The 21,750-nt window shown below is 41.0% G+C and overlaps 1 protein-coding gene across 1 annotated transcript in view; it reads left to right on the forward strand.

Moving 5' to 3' along the window:
• Positions 1–21,750, forward strand: part of RNF213 (ring finger protein 213) — a 166,507-nt gene that overhangs the window by 90,222 nt on the left and 54,535 nt on the right. Inside the window, 10 exon segments of the mRNA XM_015426544.1 lie at positions 5,547–5,764; positions 6,680–6,820; positions 7,653–7,814; positions 9,325–10,453; positions 12,557–12,750; positions 13,584–13,736; positions 14,234–17,830; positions 19,198–19,334; positions 19,541–19,636; positions 19,990–20,108. Coding sequence (XP_015282030.1) covers positions 5,547–5,764; positions 6,680–6,820; positions 7,653–7,814; positions 9,325–10,453; positions 12,557–12,750; positions 13,584–13,736; positions 14,234–17,830; positions 19,198–19,334; positions 19,541–19,636; positions 19,990–20,108 — 5,946 coding nt within the window.

The raw sequence follows: 21,750 nt of genomic DNA on the forward strand, positions 1-21,750 counted from the left end.
ATCTTTGTGGCTGAAAGGTCATTTCAACCCCAAAGGCTTGCTTCCCCTGATATTCCAGGATGATTTCAAATCCAGTTGGATTAAGGCAGTCTACCTTTATATTCATAGAACTGGTTTCTCACCTCAGCTACTTCTATCCTATGGATTTGAACAAGCCAAAGGGCTAATTAAACAAAGAGTTGAGGATATCTAACGACAATCTGATATCACTAAGGCTTCAAAACTCAGGGTATTGATAAATATCAAAAGCACCATTGAGCCGGCTACATATCTGACTTCAGTGGACGGAAAGAACTCTAGAAGGGCATTCGCCCAAGCCAGATTAGAATGTCCTTATTACAGAACAAAACCAAAATAGAGAGCAATCGCATTCAGTGTGCTTTTCAATACAACCTCTTAGCAAAACCTATTAAAAACATTATATTAAAACACTGGCATTTACTTAGTGAGGTTCCAGGATGCTCCCTGACTCCTGTAATAGGTTTTAGAAGAACCAGAAATTTAGGAGATGTTTTGGTCCATTCTGATATAAGTAGACATTCCAATACAGTTCCAGTCAGAGTGGGACACTTTAAATGTGGGAAAAGTTGTAATGTATGTCCACTATCTATTGTAGGCTCTGTCTTTCAGCATCCTACTAGTACAGAGCAAGTGAAGATTAATCACTTCAGTAATTGTAATACCTCTAATGTAGTATATGCCTGTGTATGTGTGTGTAAATTGGTCTACATAGGAATCAGTACAAGACCTATAAAAATCCGTATACAGGAACATCTATCTCGCATTAGGAACCAGGTGGAGTCTGCTCCAATGGTTGCCCATTTCAAAACTGCAGCACACAAACCAGAAGATTTCAAATTTATGGTATTGTTTCATTATAGATCACAATCCTACAATCAAGTAGACATATCCCGGGTTTTACTACAGAAAGAAGCTGAACTTATTTTCAGACTACATACACTGATTCCATCAGGATTAAATCAGGAACTTGATTTGAGTTCCTTTCTGTAAATGGTCAGGGTACCTTTAAGATAAAAATGCCATCTTAAAACATCACACCTGTTGGATCCTACAAATTTTCCATTGAGACATTGTGCCACACTGAGGGTAGCTGAGCCAAATATCACATTGTAGACTCTGTCACATGAGAGCATGATAGGAGCTCCCCAGTCACCAGGTTGGTAAATTTTGAAATAATTATTTTTCTTGAAATTATTCCTGTATATGTGTCACTGATGGACTGTAGAATATTCATTGTGCTTGTCTGCTTTCCTTTAGATTAAGCGTGAAAACGTACAAAAAACTGTATATGAAATTTACATTGTGAAATAATGGTGAGTTTATAAATTGTAAATCCTCCCTGTATATTTGAGTAAATTTTATGTTTTTTGTTAGTATTAAGCATGTTACACTTCATTGCAGCTTGCAGCACTTTATTTGTTTGAAGATAAGAAATACAGACGACAAACCTGAAGAAGGATTCGTAAACGGACTTATACTAGATATCCGTTGTTTGTCTAAAATTATACTGTAGTGTCTTATATGTACTGTCAAGCCTAAGATTGCATTTAATTTGTTATAGTTGTAATTTTGCTGACAATTTAATTTCAAAAGCATTATATAAAAATATTTGCTTATAGTGTATACTCATACACGGTGATTTATTGTTTTGCTGGTTACATTACACCGTGGTCTTGTTTGTTATAATATACCCTTTAGACATGGAACGTTGGGGTGAGCAATTTACTTTTTCAGATAAGGAAAGGGATAGAATTTTGGCAAATAGACCTAGTATGTTAGAGGAAGGCCAGACAACTGCACAAATGGATTGGAATGAAATTTCTAACTTATATAAAAGGAAAATCAGGCTCCATTTACATGCAGTCTCTTTAACTGATTATGTTAGACAACAACGGATCCCTCGAGGACTTAGACTTCAGAAGGCTCCCACTTTGTTTGTGGATTGTGAGGAATTTCGTATGAAATGGATAGCTATCATGAATAAATGTTCCACAGATTTAATGTTGCTTATCATAGACCATTCACAGACAGAATTGGACAAACTTGAAGAAGAGATAGAGCAAGCTAGGAACTCCTTACAGGCAAACTTAACACAAGCTAATTATGAGCTTAAATTACAGGAGGTGCAGGCCCAGATGAAAGAATTTGAAAACAATCTTAAGGAATTTAAAATAAAAAAATTCAATAGGGATGCACGAGACTACTCCTCCTCTCAAGTTTACAATTGGTGTTCATTATCTAGGAGTAATATTAGGAAACGAGTCTCTTGGGCTGATCTTACGTTATCTAATTCTGAAGGCCCTTCCACTGAGGGGGAGGAGATACCTAGTACGTCAGCAGAGCAGCCTAATAATGATCAGAGTAAGACTAAACGTATTTTTAAAAAGCGAGGCAGAGATGTACCTTTGGATTTTCAACCACGCAGAGGACGCAGGAGGACCTAGTGATAAACCTTTCCTCCCGTCCCTTATCACCAATAGACTTGGCAGTCCTAAATAAAGGTTTGGGCTTTGTCCCAGTTCCCTCCTACAATGACTTCCAGACACGGATAGATGTATTTCGGTTAATTAGGATGTTAAAGTTAAAATGTATGTTTGGCACGGATTCAGGTAGCTTCAATAAATTTAGACCTAAATCATCCTTTGTACCTAGTGTGTCGGAACCCACTGTTACTACTTTTGAGAAGGTGATTCTTAGGGACATTGCAGCCCTGGAAAACAGAAGTAAACACTGGAGAAAATACAATCTAACTAAAGAAGAAATGACTGCCTTGTCTAATTTAACACAAGACCCAGAGATTACTATAAAACCTGCTGATAAGGGGGGAGGAATTGTAGTCATGAACACAGCAGACTATATTCAAGAAATTAACAGACAATTAGAGGATAGGTCCTTTTATCTACCCAGTGCGACAGACCCTACTAAACATATCATGAATGTTATCAGAATTACTGTAACGGAAGCTGCCCTAATGGGATATATTAATGAACAAACAGCTTCTTATCTCCTACAAAAATATCCAAAGGTGCCAACTTTTTATATTCTACCGAAAATGCATAAGGGAATCTTACCTCCTCCAGGAAGACCTATTGTAAGTGGCATAGGTTCTCTTTTAGAACCTTTAGCTAAGTATGTAGACTCTTTTCTACAGCCATTTATCCCAGGAACTAGAACATATATTAAGGACACCAAAGATCTGATTTGTAAGTTGGAAAACCTTAATGTGCCTGAAGATGTTTTCCTGGCTACATTTGATGTATCTTCACTCTACACTAATATACCTCTTGATGAAGCTCGTTTAATTTTGGAAAATTATCTAGAATTACGTACTATGAAGTTTCCTCCTACTCATTTTTTAATGGAGCTTGTTGACTTGATTTTTGAGAAGAATTACTTTAGATTTGCAGATTCTTTTTACTTTCAAATCAGTGGTGTGGCGATGGGCAGCCCCATAGCACCCAGTGTGGCAAACTTATATATGGCAGATTGGGAAGAGAAATTTATTTTTGATCAGTCAGGAAATCCCTTTTATGACCATATATTTTTTTGGAAAAGATATATTGACGACATTATCTGTCTGTTTAGAGATGAAAGTAAATTCCAGCAATTCTGTGTATGGCTAAATTCATTACATGCCACTATTAAGTTTACTGAACATCATCATCATCATCACATTAACTTTTTAGATGTGCTCATTACCATCAGTGATAATAGAACACTATATTTCAAGTCGTTTTGTAAGAGCTCTGACAAGAACTCATTCTTAAAATATGATTCTTATCACTCACCCCAATTACGTAACAACATACCATATGGACAATTATTGAGACTTAAAAGAAATTCCACACTTTGCTCTGACTATGAGCAGGACTCTAAGAAAATGATGGGTCAATTTTTAGACAGAGGGTACCCAGAACACATAGTCTATTCTGCCTACTCTAGAGCCAATAAAGTAAATAGAATGTCCTTATTACAGAACAAAACCAAAATAGAGAGCAATCGCATTCAGTGTGCTTTTCAATACAACCTCTTAGCAAAACCTATTAAAAACATTATATTAAAACACTGGCATTTACTTAGTGAGGTTCCAGGATGCTCCCTGACTCCTGTAATAGGTTTTAGAAGAACCAGAAATTTAGGAGATGTTTTGGTCCATTCTGATATAAGTAGACATTCCAATACAGTTCCAGTCAGAGTGGGACACTTTAAATGTGGGAAAAGTTGTAATGTATGTCCACTATCTATTGTAGGCTCTGTCTTTCAGCATCCTACTAGTACAGAGCAAGTGAAGATTAATCACTTCAGTAATTGTAATACCTCTAATGTAGTATATGCCTGTGTATGTGTGTGTAAATTGGTCTACATAGGAATCAGTACAAGACCTATAAAAATCCGTATACAGGAACATCTATCTCGCATTAGGAACCAGGTGGAGTCTGCTCCAATGGTTGCCCATTTCAAAACTGCAGCACACAAACCAGAAGATTTCAAATTTATGGTATTGTTTCATTATAGATCACAATCCTACAATCAAGTAGACATATCCCGGGTTTTACTACAGAAAGAAGCTGAACTTATTTTCAGACTACATACACTGATTCCATCAGGATTAAATCAGGAACTTGATTTGAGTTCCTTTCTGTAAATGGTCAGGGTACCTTTAAGATAAAAATGCCATCTTAAAACATCACACCTGCTGGATCCTACAAATTTTCCATTGAGACATTGTGCCACACTGAGGGTAGCTGAGCCAAATATCACATTGTAGACTCTGTCACATGAGAGCATGATAGGAGCTCCCCAGTCACCAGGTTGGTAAATTTTGAAATAATTATTTTTCTTGAAATTATTCCTGTATATGTGTCACTGATGGACTGTAGAATATTCATTGTGCTTGTCTGCTTTCCTTTAGATTAAGCGTGAAAACGTACAAAAAACTGTATATGAAATTTACATTGTGAAATAATGGTGAGTTTATAAATTGTAAATCCTCCCTGTATATTTGAGTAAATTTTATGTTTTTTGTTAGTATTAAGCATGTTACACTTCATTGCAGCTTGCAGCACCTTATTTGCTTGAAGATAAGAAATACAGACGACAAACCTGAAGAAGGATTCGTAAACGGACTTATACTAGATATCCGTTGTTTGTCTAAAATTATACTGTAGTGTCTTATATGTACTGTCAAGCCTAAGATTGCATTTAATTTGTTATAGTTGTATTTTTGCTGACAATTTAATTTCAAAAGCATTATATAAAAATATTTGCTTATAGTGTATACTCATACACGGTGATTTATTGTTTTGCTGCTCTCCCCATAATTATGCTTCATAAATTTGTGTGTGTGAGGGAGGGAGAGAGGGAAGCAAGAGTTGTAAGCAGTGCATAGCTTTGAGTTATTCTGTCAAGATAGTACAAGTAGGAAATGGATAGAAAGACTTTCTTCTTGGAATCTTGAGAATACTACCAATACATTACCACCTACCTGCTATGTGTGAATTGAGAGTGTGTTTGATTTCCCTTAGATATAACTGAGCTGAAGGTGTTTGTGGACCTTGCCTCTATTTCTGCTGGAGAGAATGACATGGATGTAGATCGTGTTGCATGTTTCCATGATGCTGTACTGGGCTACTCTTCTCTTCTGTATGAGCTGAAGCGGGAGTCTGGGTTTGAGGAATTCATGGAGTGCTTGAAGAAATTGTGGAAAGCCCTGGAAAGTGACTGCAGCCTTCCCCAAAAATTGGTAATTCCTCCATCAGTACCTTAGTCCATTTGCTGTTGTATATTTGATAACGTTTTTAACTCTGCTTTGTGCCCAGTGTGAGTTTACTGTGGAATTATCATATCAGTGGTCTTCAGCCTTTCTAGCCGTTGGACTCACTAAGCTGCATGCACGTAACATGAGTCATGTGACAGTCGCAAGACAGGAAGAGGGGGAGCCAGAGTAAAAGGCTAAGGTTGTGGGCAGTATAGAGAGTTGGGGACAGGAAACACAAGCCGAGGCACCAGGAGGTGTACCACAGTGACGAACAAACCAAGGATCAGAGCCATGGAGGAATCCTGTGCTCGGCTGAGTTGATCTCCTTTCACTGCCCTGTTGCTCATGTGAGAGTGCGTTCTAAAGAGCTCAGGAGGGGTGGGACCCTTGCCTTTCTGTACATGCTTGCTAGCAGCAGGTTCTTCCATGAGCTGGGGGGAAATGGCAGTTCTGTAAGGGCTTGCAGTCCAGCAGATGAGGCTCTGTGAGCCTCCAGTGGGTCTCAACACGTGGATTGAAGGCCACCACCATACAGCACAGAATTACTGACTGAAATACAGAGATGCCAAACTTTGTCACTCCTGAGGATATCCAGCTTTTAAATAGTTAACACTGTATGCTCTGTATATTAAGAGTATGCTGCTATATACATTTTTGAGTGTATATGCTGCCCCTTGAACTGGTAGAAGTTTTGTGTCTCTGGTATGCCACAAAATATTCTGTGCTGTTTTGGGCACTGGGATAAAGGAGGTTAAGAAAAACTTAGTATTGTATAAGATTCTCTGGTTCAGGACTCTCTATCAGCACACTGTTATTCCACCTCTGTGTTGTTTGAATTGTTGAAAGGCATGGGGGTTAGGAGGACTAATCTGGTTCATAGCTTCTTATTACTCCTCACAGCGTGATTCTGCTAGATACTTGGAATGGCTAAAAACAATAAAAGAGAGCCATGGCTCTGTGGAACTGTCATCTATATCCCTGGCAACTACAATCAATAGCAAAGGAATCTACATAATTCACGCACCAGTAGAAGGTCAGAAGGTGAGGCCACAGAAGAAAAGGCCAAAAGCACCCTGTTCTTTGGCCTTGATTCTTATCTTTCTCTTGCCACTGTGTTCTTTAGTGTGTCACTGTGCAGCCTGCTGCAAACTGAGCCTGCCTTGGTGGGGTAGAGCAGGGTATAAATTGGAAAAATAAATAAACAAACAAACAAAGCTAGCAAAGAAAAAGACTTGTGCAAAAAAATTATAGTCACATTGATTATTGTCAATGACTCATGGTAATAACAACACCTATTGGTAAACTGCTTTCATTATCAGTTTGTGGTGTCTCACTGTCTTAATACCATTCTCAACAATAGTTTTTGGATGCAGACCAAGCAAAAGTATCTCGTGGCATCTGAAAGGCTGACAGATTTATTATGGCACAAACTTTAGTGATGTGTGTGCATTGGGCACAGAAACAGAAGAAACTCACCAGGTGCATCAAAAGGCAATTAAATACAAAAGATTCAGTCTATGAAGTTTTCTTTGCAAGGCTTAGATGTGTCTATGAAGGTTTCTCTTCAAGACTTAGATGTATATACAAGTGACCATTTGCAACAGTGGTAATAGGAGACAGCTTAGTTAGTCAGGAAATATTGTGGTTTCGCAATTTCCTATTACTACTCTTGAGAAAAATTAATTTTTATATATTTGTGAGATTTGCATTGTGCAGCTACTGTCCTGCTGTTAACAGAGATAACTTATTTGTGAATGCTGAAGACTAGGGATTTTATGCATGGCATTCATCTGACTGTAAGCTTGAGAAGAATACAAAGCATCAAAAAGTAAACTAAATTCTGTTAAACTGCTGCCACTTATTTATTTTAAAGGTTTCCTTGGAGACGGTCCTGTTCTTGACCATCTCGGAAAGCCATGGTGACCAAGAAGAGCTACGGCATTATTCGCTGGAGGAGCTGAAAGAATTGATGAACAAGCTGATGCTGATGTCAGGCAAAGTAGAACAAGGTGCAGAAGTAGAGAGGTTTTCTGAGGTCAGTTTCTAGTCTTACCTTTTAGTGTATTTTTACTGTATATTGGCCTGCTGATGAAGAAAGAGTGACTCTCAAGCACATTCCATTTCTAGACTACGTTGAACGATAACGGAGAGTAAGAGGAACTAGTAATTTCAAACATCTGTAATAAAGTTTGAAGCTGTTCTGTGTTCTCTCCTTATTGCTAGAGGGTCACTCCTGAGACTCAATTGTGTCCAGCTGACAGCTGGAGACTCTGTAAAGAGCGCTGGGTGTGGTTGGATTCTGCACTATCATTGTTCAAACTAGTGTCCATGGTAGCACAGTCGGTGTTTTTTCACAGGCTTGCTAACTTGCTCCTTATTTTTCTGGGTCAGACCTTGCCACATTGATCGATGCAATGGTCACCTCCAGATTGGATACTGCAGTTTGTAGGGCTATTCTTGAAAATGCTTCGGAGACTGCAGGTGGTTCAGAATGTAGCTGCCAGGTTGCTGACCGAAACATCATGGTCAGCTAATTTTACTCCAATTCTGCAGCAGCGGTACTGGCTACCAATTAGTCTCCGGATCCAATTCAAGGTATTGGTGTTAATCTTTAAAGACCTTAATGGTCTAGGACCCTCATACCTATGGGACCACCTCCACCTCTCTCGTTACCCCCCCCCCCCCTCTCCTTCCCCCCCCCCCCCGCTCCCTTCTGTCATCGTCTTGGGGCCTCTGGCAGGTGCCTGGCCCCAGGATGGTTTGGTTAGCTGTCACAAAGGGAAGGGCCTTCTCATTTGTGGCCCCTACCCTATGGACTGCACTCTCGGATAACACCCATGCCCTGCCAGACTTGTTCAGTTTCCACAGGGACATGCAAGGTTGAATTGTTTAGGTTGACCTTTGGAGAGTAACCACACGTTTAGGCTGTTTTAATAGTGGCATGGTGACAGCACATATTTTAATAATTTAATATTTTAATGTTAGTATTTATATTATTTGTTTTTATGTTGTTTTACCTTATTGGTTTTAATGTGTAAGTCAACGGGAGACCCTTTGGGGTGAGCAGTGACTAAAATAAATAAATAAATGAAAGCCATTGAAAACCCGATGTCTACAGCACCAATATGCTTGCTGACTTGGGGAGACAATTTTTTTGCAGGGGTATGGAGACCAAGAAAAGAAAAAAATAGCAGTCACAATATTTTGTCACCAGTTGTCATCCTTGTATTTGTTTTCCCTGCAAAAATGCAATGTTGAATGTATTATGATGCCATCCTGTCCTATTTCTAAAGCAGATTCTAGCAAAAGAACTGTTCTGTCCCTTCAGTATAATGCAGAGAAGCTTTCACTTCTGACTCTGTAACTTAAAGGTTGAAAAGGATCCTTGTCTACAAGGCTGTTGAACCATAAGGCATGAGTTTTGTGTGTGTTTATTGATAATGGTATAATTTCATTGCCATTTTGAGTTCTGCATCAGTTGTGTTAGTAGCATCTGTTTACTAGAACTATTTGTATTCTGTCTCCCACAATGCTTCTGCATACAGGTATTTTCTAGTGTCCAGAGGCTTGCACTGTCCTTCATAAGACTTTACTCTGCTGGCAATATGCTCTTCTGATCTTGGATCACTAAGATATACTGCTCGCCCAACAGCAAGTTCTGTGTTGGCATGGACTTCAATTTGAATTTTATGCAGGACTTTTTGGGAAGTGGAGAAGTAATGGATGTTCTCCCAGCCTTATGCAGAAAGATGGAGAGTTTCCTGGAGAGGTGGGACTGTTTCATGGCTGAAAAGCGATCACAGTATTTCTACTTAAATTATTACATGGCTGAGCAGCTTGTTTACTTGTGCAGAGAGCTTGGCTCAAAACACCCCAGTGAAGCTGCCTTACTGATGCTGTCATTCATAAAGCACAACTGCAGGAAACAGGATGTCCAAGAGGTCTCCAGGCAGCTGATGTCCGGAAAGTCAGATGATCTCTTTGGGTTGGTGGTAACAGAGAAAGAGCTGACTGAGCAACTGGAGCATATCTGGGAATCCTACATGAAGAGCATGAGTTCTTTTTTCCCAGGCTGCTTGGACATTGATACACTTGGCATTTTCTTGAACTATCTCGCAGGTATGGAGAACAGAAGAGTTGAGCGAACATTCCCACCAGGCCTTCATACTGGCAGGCCCAATCTCATCCTCTGTCCTCGCTCTGAAGTGTTGGCTTCAACCTTGGCCATCTACATGGTCAGTCCTGAGGAGATGCTACCTTCCTATGATGAGGTCTTGCTCTGTACACCACAGACCAGCTATGAGCAAATGGCATTGTTTTTGAGAAGATGCCTCACTCCAGGTTGCAGAGAGAAGAAGATTTATACTGTGCTCTATGCAGATGAGTTGAGCTATGATGTTGGCTACAGATCTGAGGAACTGTTCCGAAACCTTCACTTGAAACACCAGGATGATTATCGCCTGGTGATTCTGTGTAACTGTGAGAGAGAGCACTGCTATGTCCCTGCTGCCTTCAGTCAGTTCAGAGTTCACATGATCCCTCAGCAGCCTTTGAAGAACATTCAAAGATATCTTGGGAATCATTACAAAGCCATGCAGTCTGCACGTTCATCAGCTTCTGTCTTCAAGGGTGAAATGTGTGTTGGGATTGTGTCTTCCAAAAGAGCTGGAGTGGGTAAGAGAAATATTTTCAAAAGATTTTCAAAGACTTTTAGAGGCTTGATCTATAAAAGCAACACAATTAGTTGGTAGAACAGTCTTTACCACTTGAGAGCTAGTATACGGTGAAATGGTTAGAGCACTGGATTGGGGACTCAAGAGACCCAAAATCAAAATCCATGTTCTGACATGAAGCTCACTGGCCCAGAGTTGCTCAGTCATGCACTCTGAGCCTAACATACATCAGAGGGTTGTTGTGAAAGTAGTACAGAGGGGAATCATATGTACTGTCCTTGGAGGGAGGGTGGGATAAAAATGTGGTGAATAAAGTGCAGGGAAGGCATTTCATTTTTATTGCTCCAGCATGTTAAAACACTCTGCAAATACAACACTAGGACATCTGGTTCTAAGCCTAGCCCTTTATATGCTATGTTAGTTTTCCACATAAAAATGGAATTGAGACAGGAGGGCTTTGAAAAAGGTAATCCCTCAACTGCAGTTCACAGTTCTACCACCTCAGCACTTCGCCATCTTATTACCATTTCATTCTTCTGCGTGTGTAGACTGCATGTGTAGACTCGGGCCTAAAACTTGGTGTTTGAAAGGAAAGTGTACCATGTGTGTGATCAGTAGGCCCTTTCCAGTTATTAAGATGACACACAGCTCTTTAGTTTCTTGCTTTCTCTGGTTACGGGTATTGAAGTTCATGACAGGAGAGTCTGTACCTTAGTGATAGAGCATCTGTTTTTCATGTAGAAGGTACCAGGGCCAATCCCTGGGATCACCAGTTGAAAAGATCAGGTAGTAAGTGATGTATAAGGCCTTTACCTGAGATTCTGGAGCGCAGCTACCTGTCAGAATAGGCAGTACTGACCTTGTTGACCAACGGTCTGATTCAACATAGGACAGTATTTTCGAATGTGACCTCCTTAATTATGTAACAAACTAGGGTACTTAATTGCTCAGCACTTAACAAAGCTGAATTTACTGAATCGGAATGAGGCATGTGCAGTTGATGATGAGGATTCCAAATCTGATTCACCTTTCACTTTATACAAAAATCTATTTAAAATAAGGATTTTTGAAATTTTGTAATACCTACAGAAAGCTAGGGCTATGAGCTGATGCTACTAATGTATTTCTGCATGAATGCAGTTCTCTGTGTGTGCGTTGGCAGGGTTCTAGCATCTGAATTTTGTGGTTTCCTTTTTAATCACTTATGTGATCTTCATTGTTTTAACAAAATGTATCACCTCTGGAGAACTTCAAAGCTTTTCTTTTATCCCTGTTAGGTCTTGCCAGGTATTAGTGTTTTTAATGCTTTTCTGCAACAGACTTTGTTGTCTGTTCTAGCTTGAAGTAGTATTGAGATTGATTGAGGAATTTGCATTCTATTTTGAGGGACGTTAAGGAATTCTAAAATGGGGGGGGGGGATAACCCTATGGAGATCTGCATAAAAACAGCTTGCTTCTGTAGCCCAGAAGAATCTTTTAGTAGTGATCACATAATTTCTGGAAAGTGAACTGAATTTATTTACACAAGAATGCCTCTTTAGTATTTCACTTATTTTTGTTGCATTTTTAATTAATCAGTTGTCTTCATTTCTATGGTGTTCGTTGCACACTAGCGCTCTCTCTCTCTCTCTTTACACACGCACACACACACACACACACACACACACACATCTTTTTCCTGGGTATCCCTATCCATGAATGCAAAAATTAGCAAAGAAATTGTGAGGTTCAGATGTGGTATGTAAATTTGTTCACTGCTGAAATACCAGCTCTCGATGTTAATCGTAAAGCCTGTGCTGTTGTGAGGGATGTTGTGGGAGGTGCTGAGACTTCCACAGCAGAACCCAGAATGGAGATTTAACCATGAACAGTACTATGGACGTCGTGCAACTGATGTCGGCAGGGCCTGGTACATCCTGGAATATATCCAGGGGAAATAGCTGGTGTGGACATATCCTTGAATGTAGACTAAATTGTATCTGATTTGTTGTTTTTGTTGATCAGTAATCCAGGACCTTGTGCTCTTAGTTTTCAACCAACCTAATGTGATGTGTTTAATTTCTGTTCTGCCTGATAATAATTATGCTTTTGTTATTAATAACAGGAAAATCTCTCTATATAAAGAGGCTTCATGAGAAATTGAAGGCAAAACTTCATAATGATAAAGTGCCATTAAAAACTATCCGGCTGATAGACTCCCATGTTGATGAGGGCAAAGTGCTGAAGTCTCTCTTCCCATTCCTGAACCACCAGCACCAGACGCAGCCCATGATATTTCATTTTGACATCACCTCTTCAGTGAGTTCTGGTAGTAAAAAATGTCGCTCCCCCCCCCCCCCCACAAAAACCGCTGGGCACACCCCACGCTCCCCCCTGCAGCCGGGGGCTGGGGCGTTGCAGCCTGGGGCTGGGGCAAGCTGAGGAAGGCTGTTCATCGGTTCTGCACTGACTGCATGGCTCTTGGGGGGCGTGTTCAGCTGCAGCTCGGCCCAGAGGAGCAGGGCTCGGGCTCACCCCTATTCTGTTAAAACTTGTCCCGAGTTTCACGGGGTTTCTATCCTCCCCCCTTTTCTTTTGCATTTCAGTTGTGGTGGTTGTGATTCAGGACTTGTTTGCTTATCGTGTTACTCTAGTCACAGCTCGGGTGGTTTGGGATGGATTCTTTTTGGGGGGAGGCTGTGCCTGCCTCCCATGTTCTGGGGACTCCCTTAAGGGGTCTTGGTGGTAGAGCTATTCAGCTCCATGCCTAGCTCTGGGGCTGCCAGCTGGCTCTCACCACCAGGTGGCAAGGGAGCCACACAGCAGCTGGTGTCTGCATGGATCTCAGGGCTTGCCACTCCATGGTTTTATCTCCCCAGCAGGTGGGCAGTGGGGGGGGGGGGTGTTATCAGATGACAAGCAGGTTGCCCAATTCTGGATCCACCCTCATGCTGCGCCACTTCTCCTCCGGATGTATTCAATAAAAGCTGTGGCCGTAATTTCCCCAAAACAATGTCTTTGGGTGCTTCCTTCCTCAGCCTTGCTCCCTTATCGCCCCTAGACCCACAATAAACTGTTTTGTAAGTGGACAAGTAAGAATGAGAGAGACTGATTAAATGAATCCTTCCTGTTAAGTTGTTCTCTTTTTCTAGGTCCAATCTGGAATTCAGGAATTTCTGTTCAAGCTTTTAGTTTTACATTATCTGGGAGATACAGATGGGAAACTCTGGGTGCGGAAGCAATGTCATTTGTATGTTATAGAAATTCTTGAAGCATCTCTATCACCAGAAAAGCAAACAAGATCTGTAAGTCAATGGGGTTGTATAAGTATTAAGTACTTAAAGGTATCTTATATTAAATGCATACAGTGTGCAAAGATGGCTATAGTATTTTACTACCTAGAAAAATACTAATGCATTTATCAATGCTTGCAGTAGTAATTAATAACTAGTCTCAAATGGATGGATGTCTGATGCTTAGAATGAATGGACGTATTCCATAAACAGCTGCCAACTGTATTTGATGGAGCAAGTACTCAGTCACCTTGATCTGATTTCAAGAGCCGTGAATGGTTACGTACTCCTTAGGTGGTCAACCATTTGTCTTTAAATTAATTGGCAGGATTTAAGAAAATGCAGAAGCTTTTTGAAATGCAAAATAACTTGCAATTTAATAAAGAGTTTTCAGTCACTGTTATGAGGCTGTATTGAATTGTCAGCCCTGCCAGCAATTCAAAATTAGAATCCTGTGGAAACGTGATGCAATGTCCTTGATTTTATACCCTCTTTGCTCTCTTTTATAGATGTCTTCTGGATTAAAATACAACCTGATTGATGTGTTCCCCAAAATAATGTGCAGGCCTCCCAAGGAAGTACTAGAAATGGATACTAAGAGGAATTCATCCTATGGCTGCTCAGACCCAGGAATGGATGACAAAATTTTCCGTAGTGAGGCCTTTCAGAGACCATTCCAGTACTTAATAAGATCTAACGCAGGCAATAATCTTGATGTGTTTCAGTATGAAGCCGGCAGCGTTGAAGGGACTACAATACAATGCCTACAGTTACTGCTGATACATTGTGGAGTAATAGATCCTTCTTGGTCAGAACTGAGAAACTTTGCTTGGTTTCTAAATATTCAGCTTAAAAATTGTGAAGAATCTGTATTCTGTAATCCTCATTTTGTGGAAGATACTTTGCTAGGCTTCAAAAATTTTGTGGTTACCTTCATGATTTTGATGGCCAGAGATTTTGCAACACCTTCACTTAATATTTCTGATGAAAGCCCTGGAAGCCAGTTCTTTGACATGGAAGGAGTCACTGAAGAAGATCTTCTTCCATTCCGCATTCGGAAAAGGTGGGAGTCTGAACCTCACCCTTACATTTTCTTCAATCATGACGGTATATCCATGACGTTCCTTGGGTTTCATCTCCAAGCCAATGCTAATGGTGGGATTGATGCCATTAATCCCTTGAATGGCGCTGTCATCAAAAAGAATGTTATGTCTGCTCAGCTGTACCAAGGATTGGTCCTTCAGAGAGTTCCCTTCAATGTTAATTTCGATGAACTGCCCAGAAATGAGAAAATTTCAAAACTTTGCATGGTTTTAGGAATTGAATGGCCAATTGACCCTGATGAAACTTATGAGCTTACAACAGACAATATTCTAAAGATCCTGGCTATTGAGATGCGATTCAGATGTGGGATTCCTGTTGTCATCATGGGAGAAACTGGCTGTGGAAAAACCAGGCTTATAAAATTTTTGTGTGAATTGCGTAGATGTGGTGCTAATACCGAGAACATGACTCTCGTCAAAGTCCATGGGGGGACTACTGCAGATGCAATTTATAACAAAGTCAGGGAAGCTGAACAACTTGCTATTACGAATAAGCAGCATCGCCAGTTTGACACAATCTTATTTTTTGATGAAGCTAACACAACTGCAGCTGTCAGCAGCATCAAGGAAGTCCTGTGTGATCACACAGTAGAGGGACAACCTTTGACTCACAACTCAGGCTTGCAGATCATAGCTGCCTGCAATCCTTATCGTAAGCACACTGGAAAAATGATTGAGCGCCTAGAATCAGCTGGCTTAGGCTATCGTGTTAAAGCTGAGGACACCCAGGAAAAGCTTGGCTCTGTTCCTCTTAGGCAGCTTGTATACCGTGTCCATGCACTCCCTCCTAGCATGATACCTCTTGTGTGGGATTTTGGGCAACTGAACAATGTTACTGAAAAATTATATATACAGCAGATTGTACAGAGACTTACTCGCTCGGTACAAATGTCTGGAGCTGACATCAAGACGATAACAGAAGTGCTTTATAACTCTCAGATTTATATGAGAAAGCAGAGTGATGAATGTAGTTTTATCAGCCTCAGGGATGTGGAACGCTGTGTGGAAGTCTTCAAGTGGTTTCATAGTCACAGTGAGCTCCTAATCAAACACTTGGCAACGTATCTTGCAGATAAGAAAACAGATGAAAAATGCATGAAGAGAAACACAGTTATTTGGTCTTTGGTACTTGCAGTTGGTGTCTGTTACCATGCCTCCCTGGAAAAGAAAGAGAAATACCGAAGAGTCATCAGCAAAGTCCTTCCAGAGCCATATGACAATGAAAAGACAATTCTTGAAGAAATCAACTTAATTCAGGACCTGTTCTTGAGTGGTGCACCTCTGAGGGAAACAATAGCAAGGAACTTGGCCCTGAAGGAAAATGTGTTCATGATGGTAATCTGCATTGAGCTTAAAATCCCTTTGTTTCTTATTGGGAAACCTGGCAGTTCCAAATCTCTTGCCAAAACTATCGTGGCTGATGCCATGCAAGGTCAAGCAGCATATTCTGAGTTGTATAAGGAACTGAAACAGATCCATTTGGTGTCCTTTCAGTGCAGCCCACACTCTACTCCTGAGGGAATCATAAATACTTTTAAGCATTGTGCTCGCTTCCAAGAAGGGAAGAACCTGAAGGAGTATGTCTCTGTGGTAGTCTTAGATGAAATTGGCTTGGCTGAAGACTCCTCGAAAATGCCTCTGAAGACCCTTCACCCCCTCTTGGAAGATGGATGTGTTGATGATGATCCACGGCCTCATAAAAAAGTTGGCTTTATTGGGATATCTAACTGGGCTCTGGATCCTGCCAAGATGAATCGGGGTATCTTTGTGTCCCGTGGAGACCCAAACAAAAAGGAGCTTATAAAAAGCGCACAGGGTATTTGCTCTTCAGAACGTGTCACTCTGCATAAAATTGAACATTTTTTCCCCATCTTTGCAAATGCATACGAAGAAATTTGCAAGATCCAGAGTAAGGAGTTTTTTGGGTTGCGTGACTATTACAGCCTCATAAAAATGGTTTTTGCTTTGACAAAAACATCTAAGAGAAAGCCATCTCCCCATGACATAGCAGAGGCTGTTCTCCGTAACTTCAGTGGCAAAGAAGATGTTAAGGCCTTAGACATTTTTATGTCCAAGATCCCAGAGAAAGGAGATGTCATTCTTGAGAACATCAACACAATTGACCTGGTCAACCAAAACATATACAATGACATTCAGGATGGTGAATGCCGATATCTGCTAGTGTTAACACAGAACTATGCAGCACTGCAGATTCTCCAGCAAGCTTTTTTCAAAGGTGAACAGCAGCCAGAAATTATATTTGGTTCCAGCTTTCCAAAAGACCAGGAATATACTCAGATCTGCAGAAACATTAACCGAGTGAAGATCTGCATGGAGACAGGAAAGATGGTGGTCCTTCTTAACCTGCAGAATCTCTACGAGAGCCTCTATGATGCCCTCAACCAGTATTATGTGCAACTTGCTGGTCAAAAATATGTTGACTTGGGTTTGGGAACCCATCGAGTGAAGTGCAGAGTGCATCCAAAGTTCCGTTTGATTGTTATTGAGGAGAAAGAAGTGGTCTACAAACAGTTTCCCATTCCATTAATCAATAGACTTGAAAAACACTATCTAGATATCAATACTGTGTTGAACAAATTGCAGAGAGACGTTGTGGAAGAACTGAAGAAATGGGTGAGCAACTTCATAGCAGTGGATACAGAAAAACATTTTATGGGCCAGCAAAAATACAGTCCTTCTGATGCCTTTGTTGGGTATCATCCCGACACCTGTGCCTCAGTTGTCGTGCAAGTGACAGAGAAGCTGAAAAACGATTGTCCTCGTGAAGAACTGATGCAAAAAATACAAAAGCAGGCCACGCTAGTCCTCTTGAATTGTGCAACCCCAGATTCTGTTGTCCGGCTTGGTAATTCACAACTGGGGGCCTTTCATGCAGAAAATTTGGCTAGAATCTATTTTCAGCAACAGCAGCACATTTCTCTAGCCGATTTCCTCCATGCTTGCCGTTGCACAGAGTCCAGGGGTGTCACAGTCTTCACTGAGGTGAGTTGCTAAAATATCTTTCCTTTGTTCTTTTGTATAGTTAAACATTCAGAGCTCTTATGAAATGGCATTAGGCCTACCCCTGGACTGTAAGCATGGGAACGTACTTCTCATAGCTTTAAAGAAATGGTATATTTCAGCAGTTCCTTTAGACTTCCATTTAATCTCTGTCTTGGATATGATTCAAGAGTGAAGTGTGTTGAAGGAAGCTATGTTTGTTTGGGGATATAAAGATTAAGACCTGCAGCATGTGAGAATGGGGCAACCAGAGACAGGTCTAATTTTTGCTGAATGTATTAAGTCATTGATTGGGAGCTTTTTTTTTTTACAGCTGGTTAAGACAATGTTAAACTCAGTGACAACTATCCACCTGACTGCCATGACCAAGTGTCATTCTGTCCTGCCCGGTTTGTTAAGATCCATAGGTAGCTCATGCAGAAGGAAAATTTTGAAACCAGAATTAGACAACACAGTGTCAGGATTTCCTTGGGGAAAGGAGGAAGATCCCTGAATACTGTTCCTAGATGTTGGAAATTTACATTTCCTATTGCCATCATGTGTTGTTTCCCTTCCCCACATCATTTGCATGTTCCTCATGTGGCTCCAGAAGAGTCCATTTGAGCAAATAGGAGACTGAGTCCCTATCCAGACTGTAGGATGTGTCAGCAGCTTGGCCTGTGATGGTTGGAAGTGTTACTCAGAGCTTTTCTAGTTATCAGGGTGAGCATCCAATGTGATATCTTAGGCGTGTTCAAGAGCCTGCATGCAACCAGTGTGTGTGGTAGGAAAAATAGCTTTATTCAAACAGTATATAGCAGGGGTCCCCAGTGTGGTGCCCATAGGTGTCATGGCACCCACTAACACTGGTGCCCACCAAGTATTTTTAGAAAGTGTGTAGGGCTCCTGCCCAGTAGGGCTTCTGACTGGCCATTGGATGTTTGATTGGCTATGCAGATTAAAATAACGTTATTTCAGTGGCAGCTGCCTCTACAGTGTTGGCTTTATTCACTGTCTCAGTCCTCTTTCCCAGTGTTATCTTTGAAACTTACTCCTATTGTCTTCAGTACTTGGGTTTCTTCTCTCTGTGTGTGGCTCTGTCTCCCACAATGGCCATTTTATGACAGAATTCCAAAGATGCCCACAGGCTCAAGAAGGTTGGGGACCCCAGTATACATCTGCATCACTCCCATTGGTTTTAACTATGGTATGGCTTCAAGGGAGGGATGGGAGGCCTTTGGGCCTACGGAGCTCCTTTCCGAGTCAGGATTCCAAGATTTGGGGAACAACTCCTTCCCTTTTCAGGAAGATGCTTAAAACGTTCTGATCATGTTTGACAAATAAACTTGCTTTCTTCTTTACCATTTTAGATCACTACTTTCTCCAGGCTCCTTACAACAGAAGACATGGAAACTTTGGAGGCAGAACTACAGATCAATATTGAGAGCATCAGAGTTTTGTCCTTGCAGCAGTTTGACACAGAACATTCTTTTTTGAAAGAAATTCGGTGAGCTTCCGCCTTTCACATGTTTACTGTTGGGGGGTGTGTGTGTCCTTGTGAGGGTTGCTACTCCTACCCCATACTGCAGGCAGGGCTATGTTAAAAAATCTCACAGAGATTTTGGATGTATGCGATACCCCTGTAGTGTTCTGTGAATATGCCAAAGATATGATATGATCTTATTTTGTCTCATGTACTGGTTTTTCATCCAGGAATTTCCTTGATGTCACATCTGGAAATAAAATATTGATTATTCAGACTGACTTTGAAAATGGATCTCTCAGCGCGCAGCTTGTTGCCTCTGCTAAGTATGTTTCATGCTAGGTGTCATGTGTGATGTGCTCTCTAGACCCTTAATTCAAGCAACATTGAGCCTGTGAGAGTAACCCTAAGTGGCAGTTCCTTCAGATCACATTTATAGGATCCAGCACATATATTGGGCAGGAGGGGGGAAGGGATGTAAGCTTGGTTCAGAGCTAGAGGCACCCACCAGGTTTACTAATTCTATGAGTTTTGGGCTGTGGAGAGATGAGCCTTAGTGTTCTTAAAATAATGAAAGGGGGAAGTTGATTGAATGGAAGCTACTCATAATAAGTAGGACAGGAGACGAAGATCCATAATACTGCAGTGACCGGTGGCAACCCTTTCCCTTCCCTTACAGATACTCAGCTGTTAATGAAATCAACAAAACTGATTTGAATAAGGCCTCAGTTTTTGTGTTCTTCATCACTAAGCTGCCACGAGTTGAAGGAGGAAGCTCCTATGTGGGATTTCATGGAGGTAGGACTACCTGTATAGAGGACTCTAGAATAATGTTTGATTTTCCTGCTAGTCTGACATCAGTGCCATTACAGACCACCTTGAGCTTCTCTTTCTGCTCCATCTGTAGCATCCACCGTATCTTTCATAAACGTTTCATATTGCTACTGTTCAGTATTGCAATTAATATTTTTTCCGGTCTTCATTGGAGGATAAAGAATGCCATCCATCTCAGAAAGTTTATTGTATTTATACTGCACCTTCTGAATTCTTCCCTCTAGAAAAGATTGAAGCAAGTGGAGTATTGTCCTCCCCTGGCATGTTTCTGCTAGGCAATTAAGAAGGATATCATGGTCAGTGTTATCAAATGTCACTGTAAAGTTCAGGAGAAACATCAGGGATGTACTCCCCCTTTCAGTAGACTAGTATAGATTGTCTGTCAGGGTGAACAAGTTGGTATCTGTACCATGGCCAGATCAGAATCCACACTGAAAGGGATCTAGATTACCCCTTTCACCCACAAACACCTGGGGTGTTCTAGTATTTTCTCCAGAAATGCTAAATTCAAAGCTGGATGGCACTTGTTTAAATCCAATCTGTTGGATAAGGATACATAAAGCTGGGCATCATCTGCATATTGATGACATTAGTGGAGCATGGTGTTAGTGGGGCATCACTTTGCCCCTTCTGCTGCAAATATGTCCTGAAATGCTGCTCCTGGGGCAAAACGGCCCCAGAAATAGAATGGGGGCAGGAGGGGGCAACCCTCTTTCTATTCGTGTAAATATTAAGTCAGATCCAACCCTATGTATGGAGCTGTGGTGGCTCAAGTGGTTAAAACGCTGAACTGCAGGCTGTGGAAGGTCGGTAGTTCAGCAGTTCGAGACCCGAGTGTGCCGCATGACGGAGTGAGCTCCCGTCTCTAGTTCCAGCTCCTGCCAACCTAGCAGTTTGAAAGCAAGAAATTGCAAGTAGATAAATAGGTACCACTTCAGTGGGAAGGTAACAGCGTTCCGTCCGCCTTGGTGTTTAGTCATGCCGGCCACATGACCATGGAAATGTCTTCGGACAGCGCTGGCTCTTCAGCTTTGAAACGGAGATGAGCACCGCAACCCTAGAGTCAGATTCGACTGGCTTTCGAGCAAGGGAACCTTTACCTTTACTTTAACCCTATGTATAAAACAACAAATACCTGTGATGTATGATGTGGAAACATGTACAGTAAAGCTTTCTAAAGTTGGGTACATGGGGTCTCTTACCAGTGTCTTCACTACAAATAGTAAAGAATCAGCATTATTTTGCTGACAGGGTTAATTATTATCTTTGGATTCTCTTAAAGTTTTTTTTTTTTAATTACAGAGGGCATATATAGGTAGTGAAGCCATTGTCAATTCTATTCATAAGACTTTGTACTTTTCTTAACATTTGCAATTGGTCAGACCAGAGGAAACTTAAAATAACTGAAGCTCTTCTTGAGGAAACTGCTGGCTTGGTGAAACAAGAAGATGAAGGAAATCAGTGCTAGAGCGCTTGTGTATTTGGGCTCGCCTTGATTTAGTTTGTGGTTGGAATCTTATATTCTAATAGCAAAGTCAGCCAATCTTGGATACTTAAATCTGGTGACTGGAGCTGTGACCAGGCAAGACAGATCTTTCTACAAACG

This window comes from Gekko japonicus, unplaced genomic scaffold, assembly GCF_001447785.1.
Source record: "Gekko japonicus isolate JY-2015 unplaced genomic scaffold, Gekko_japonicus_V1.1 scaffold1415, whole genome shotgun sequence".
Lineage (NCBI taxonomy): Eukaryota > Metazoa > Chordata > Lepidosauria > Squamata > Gekkonidae > Gekko > Gekko japonicus.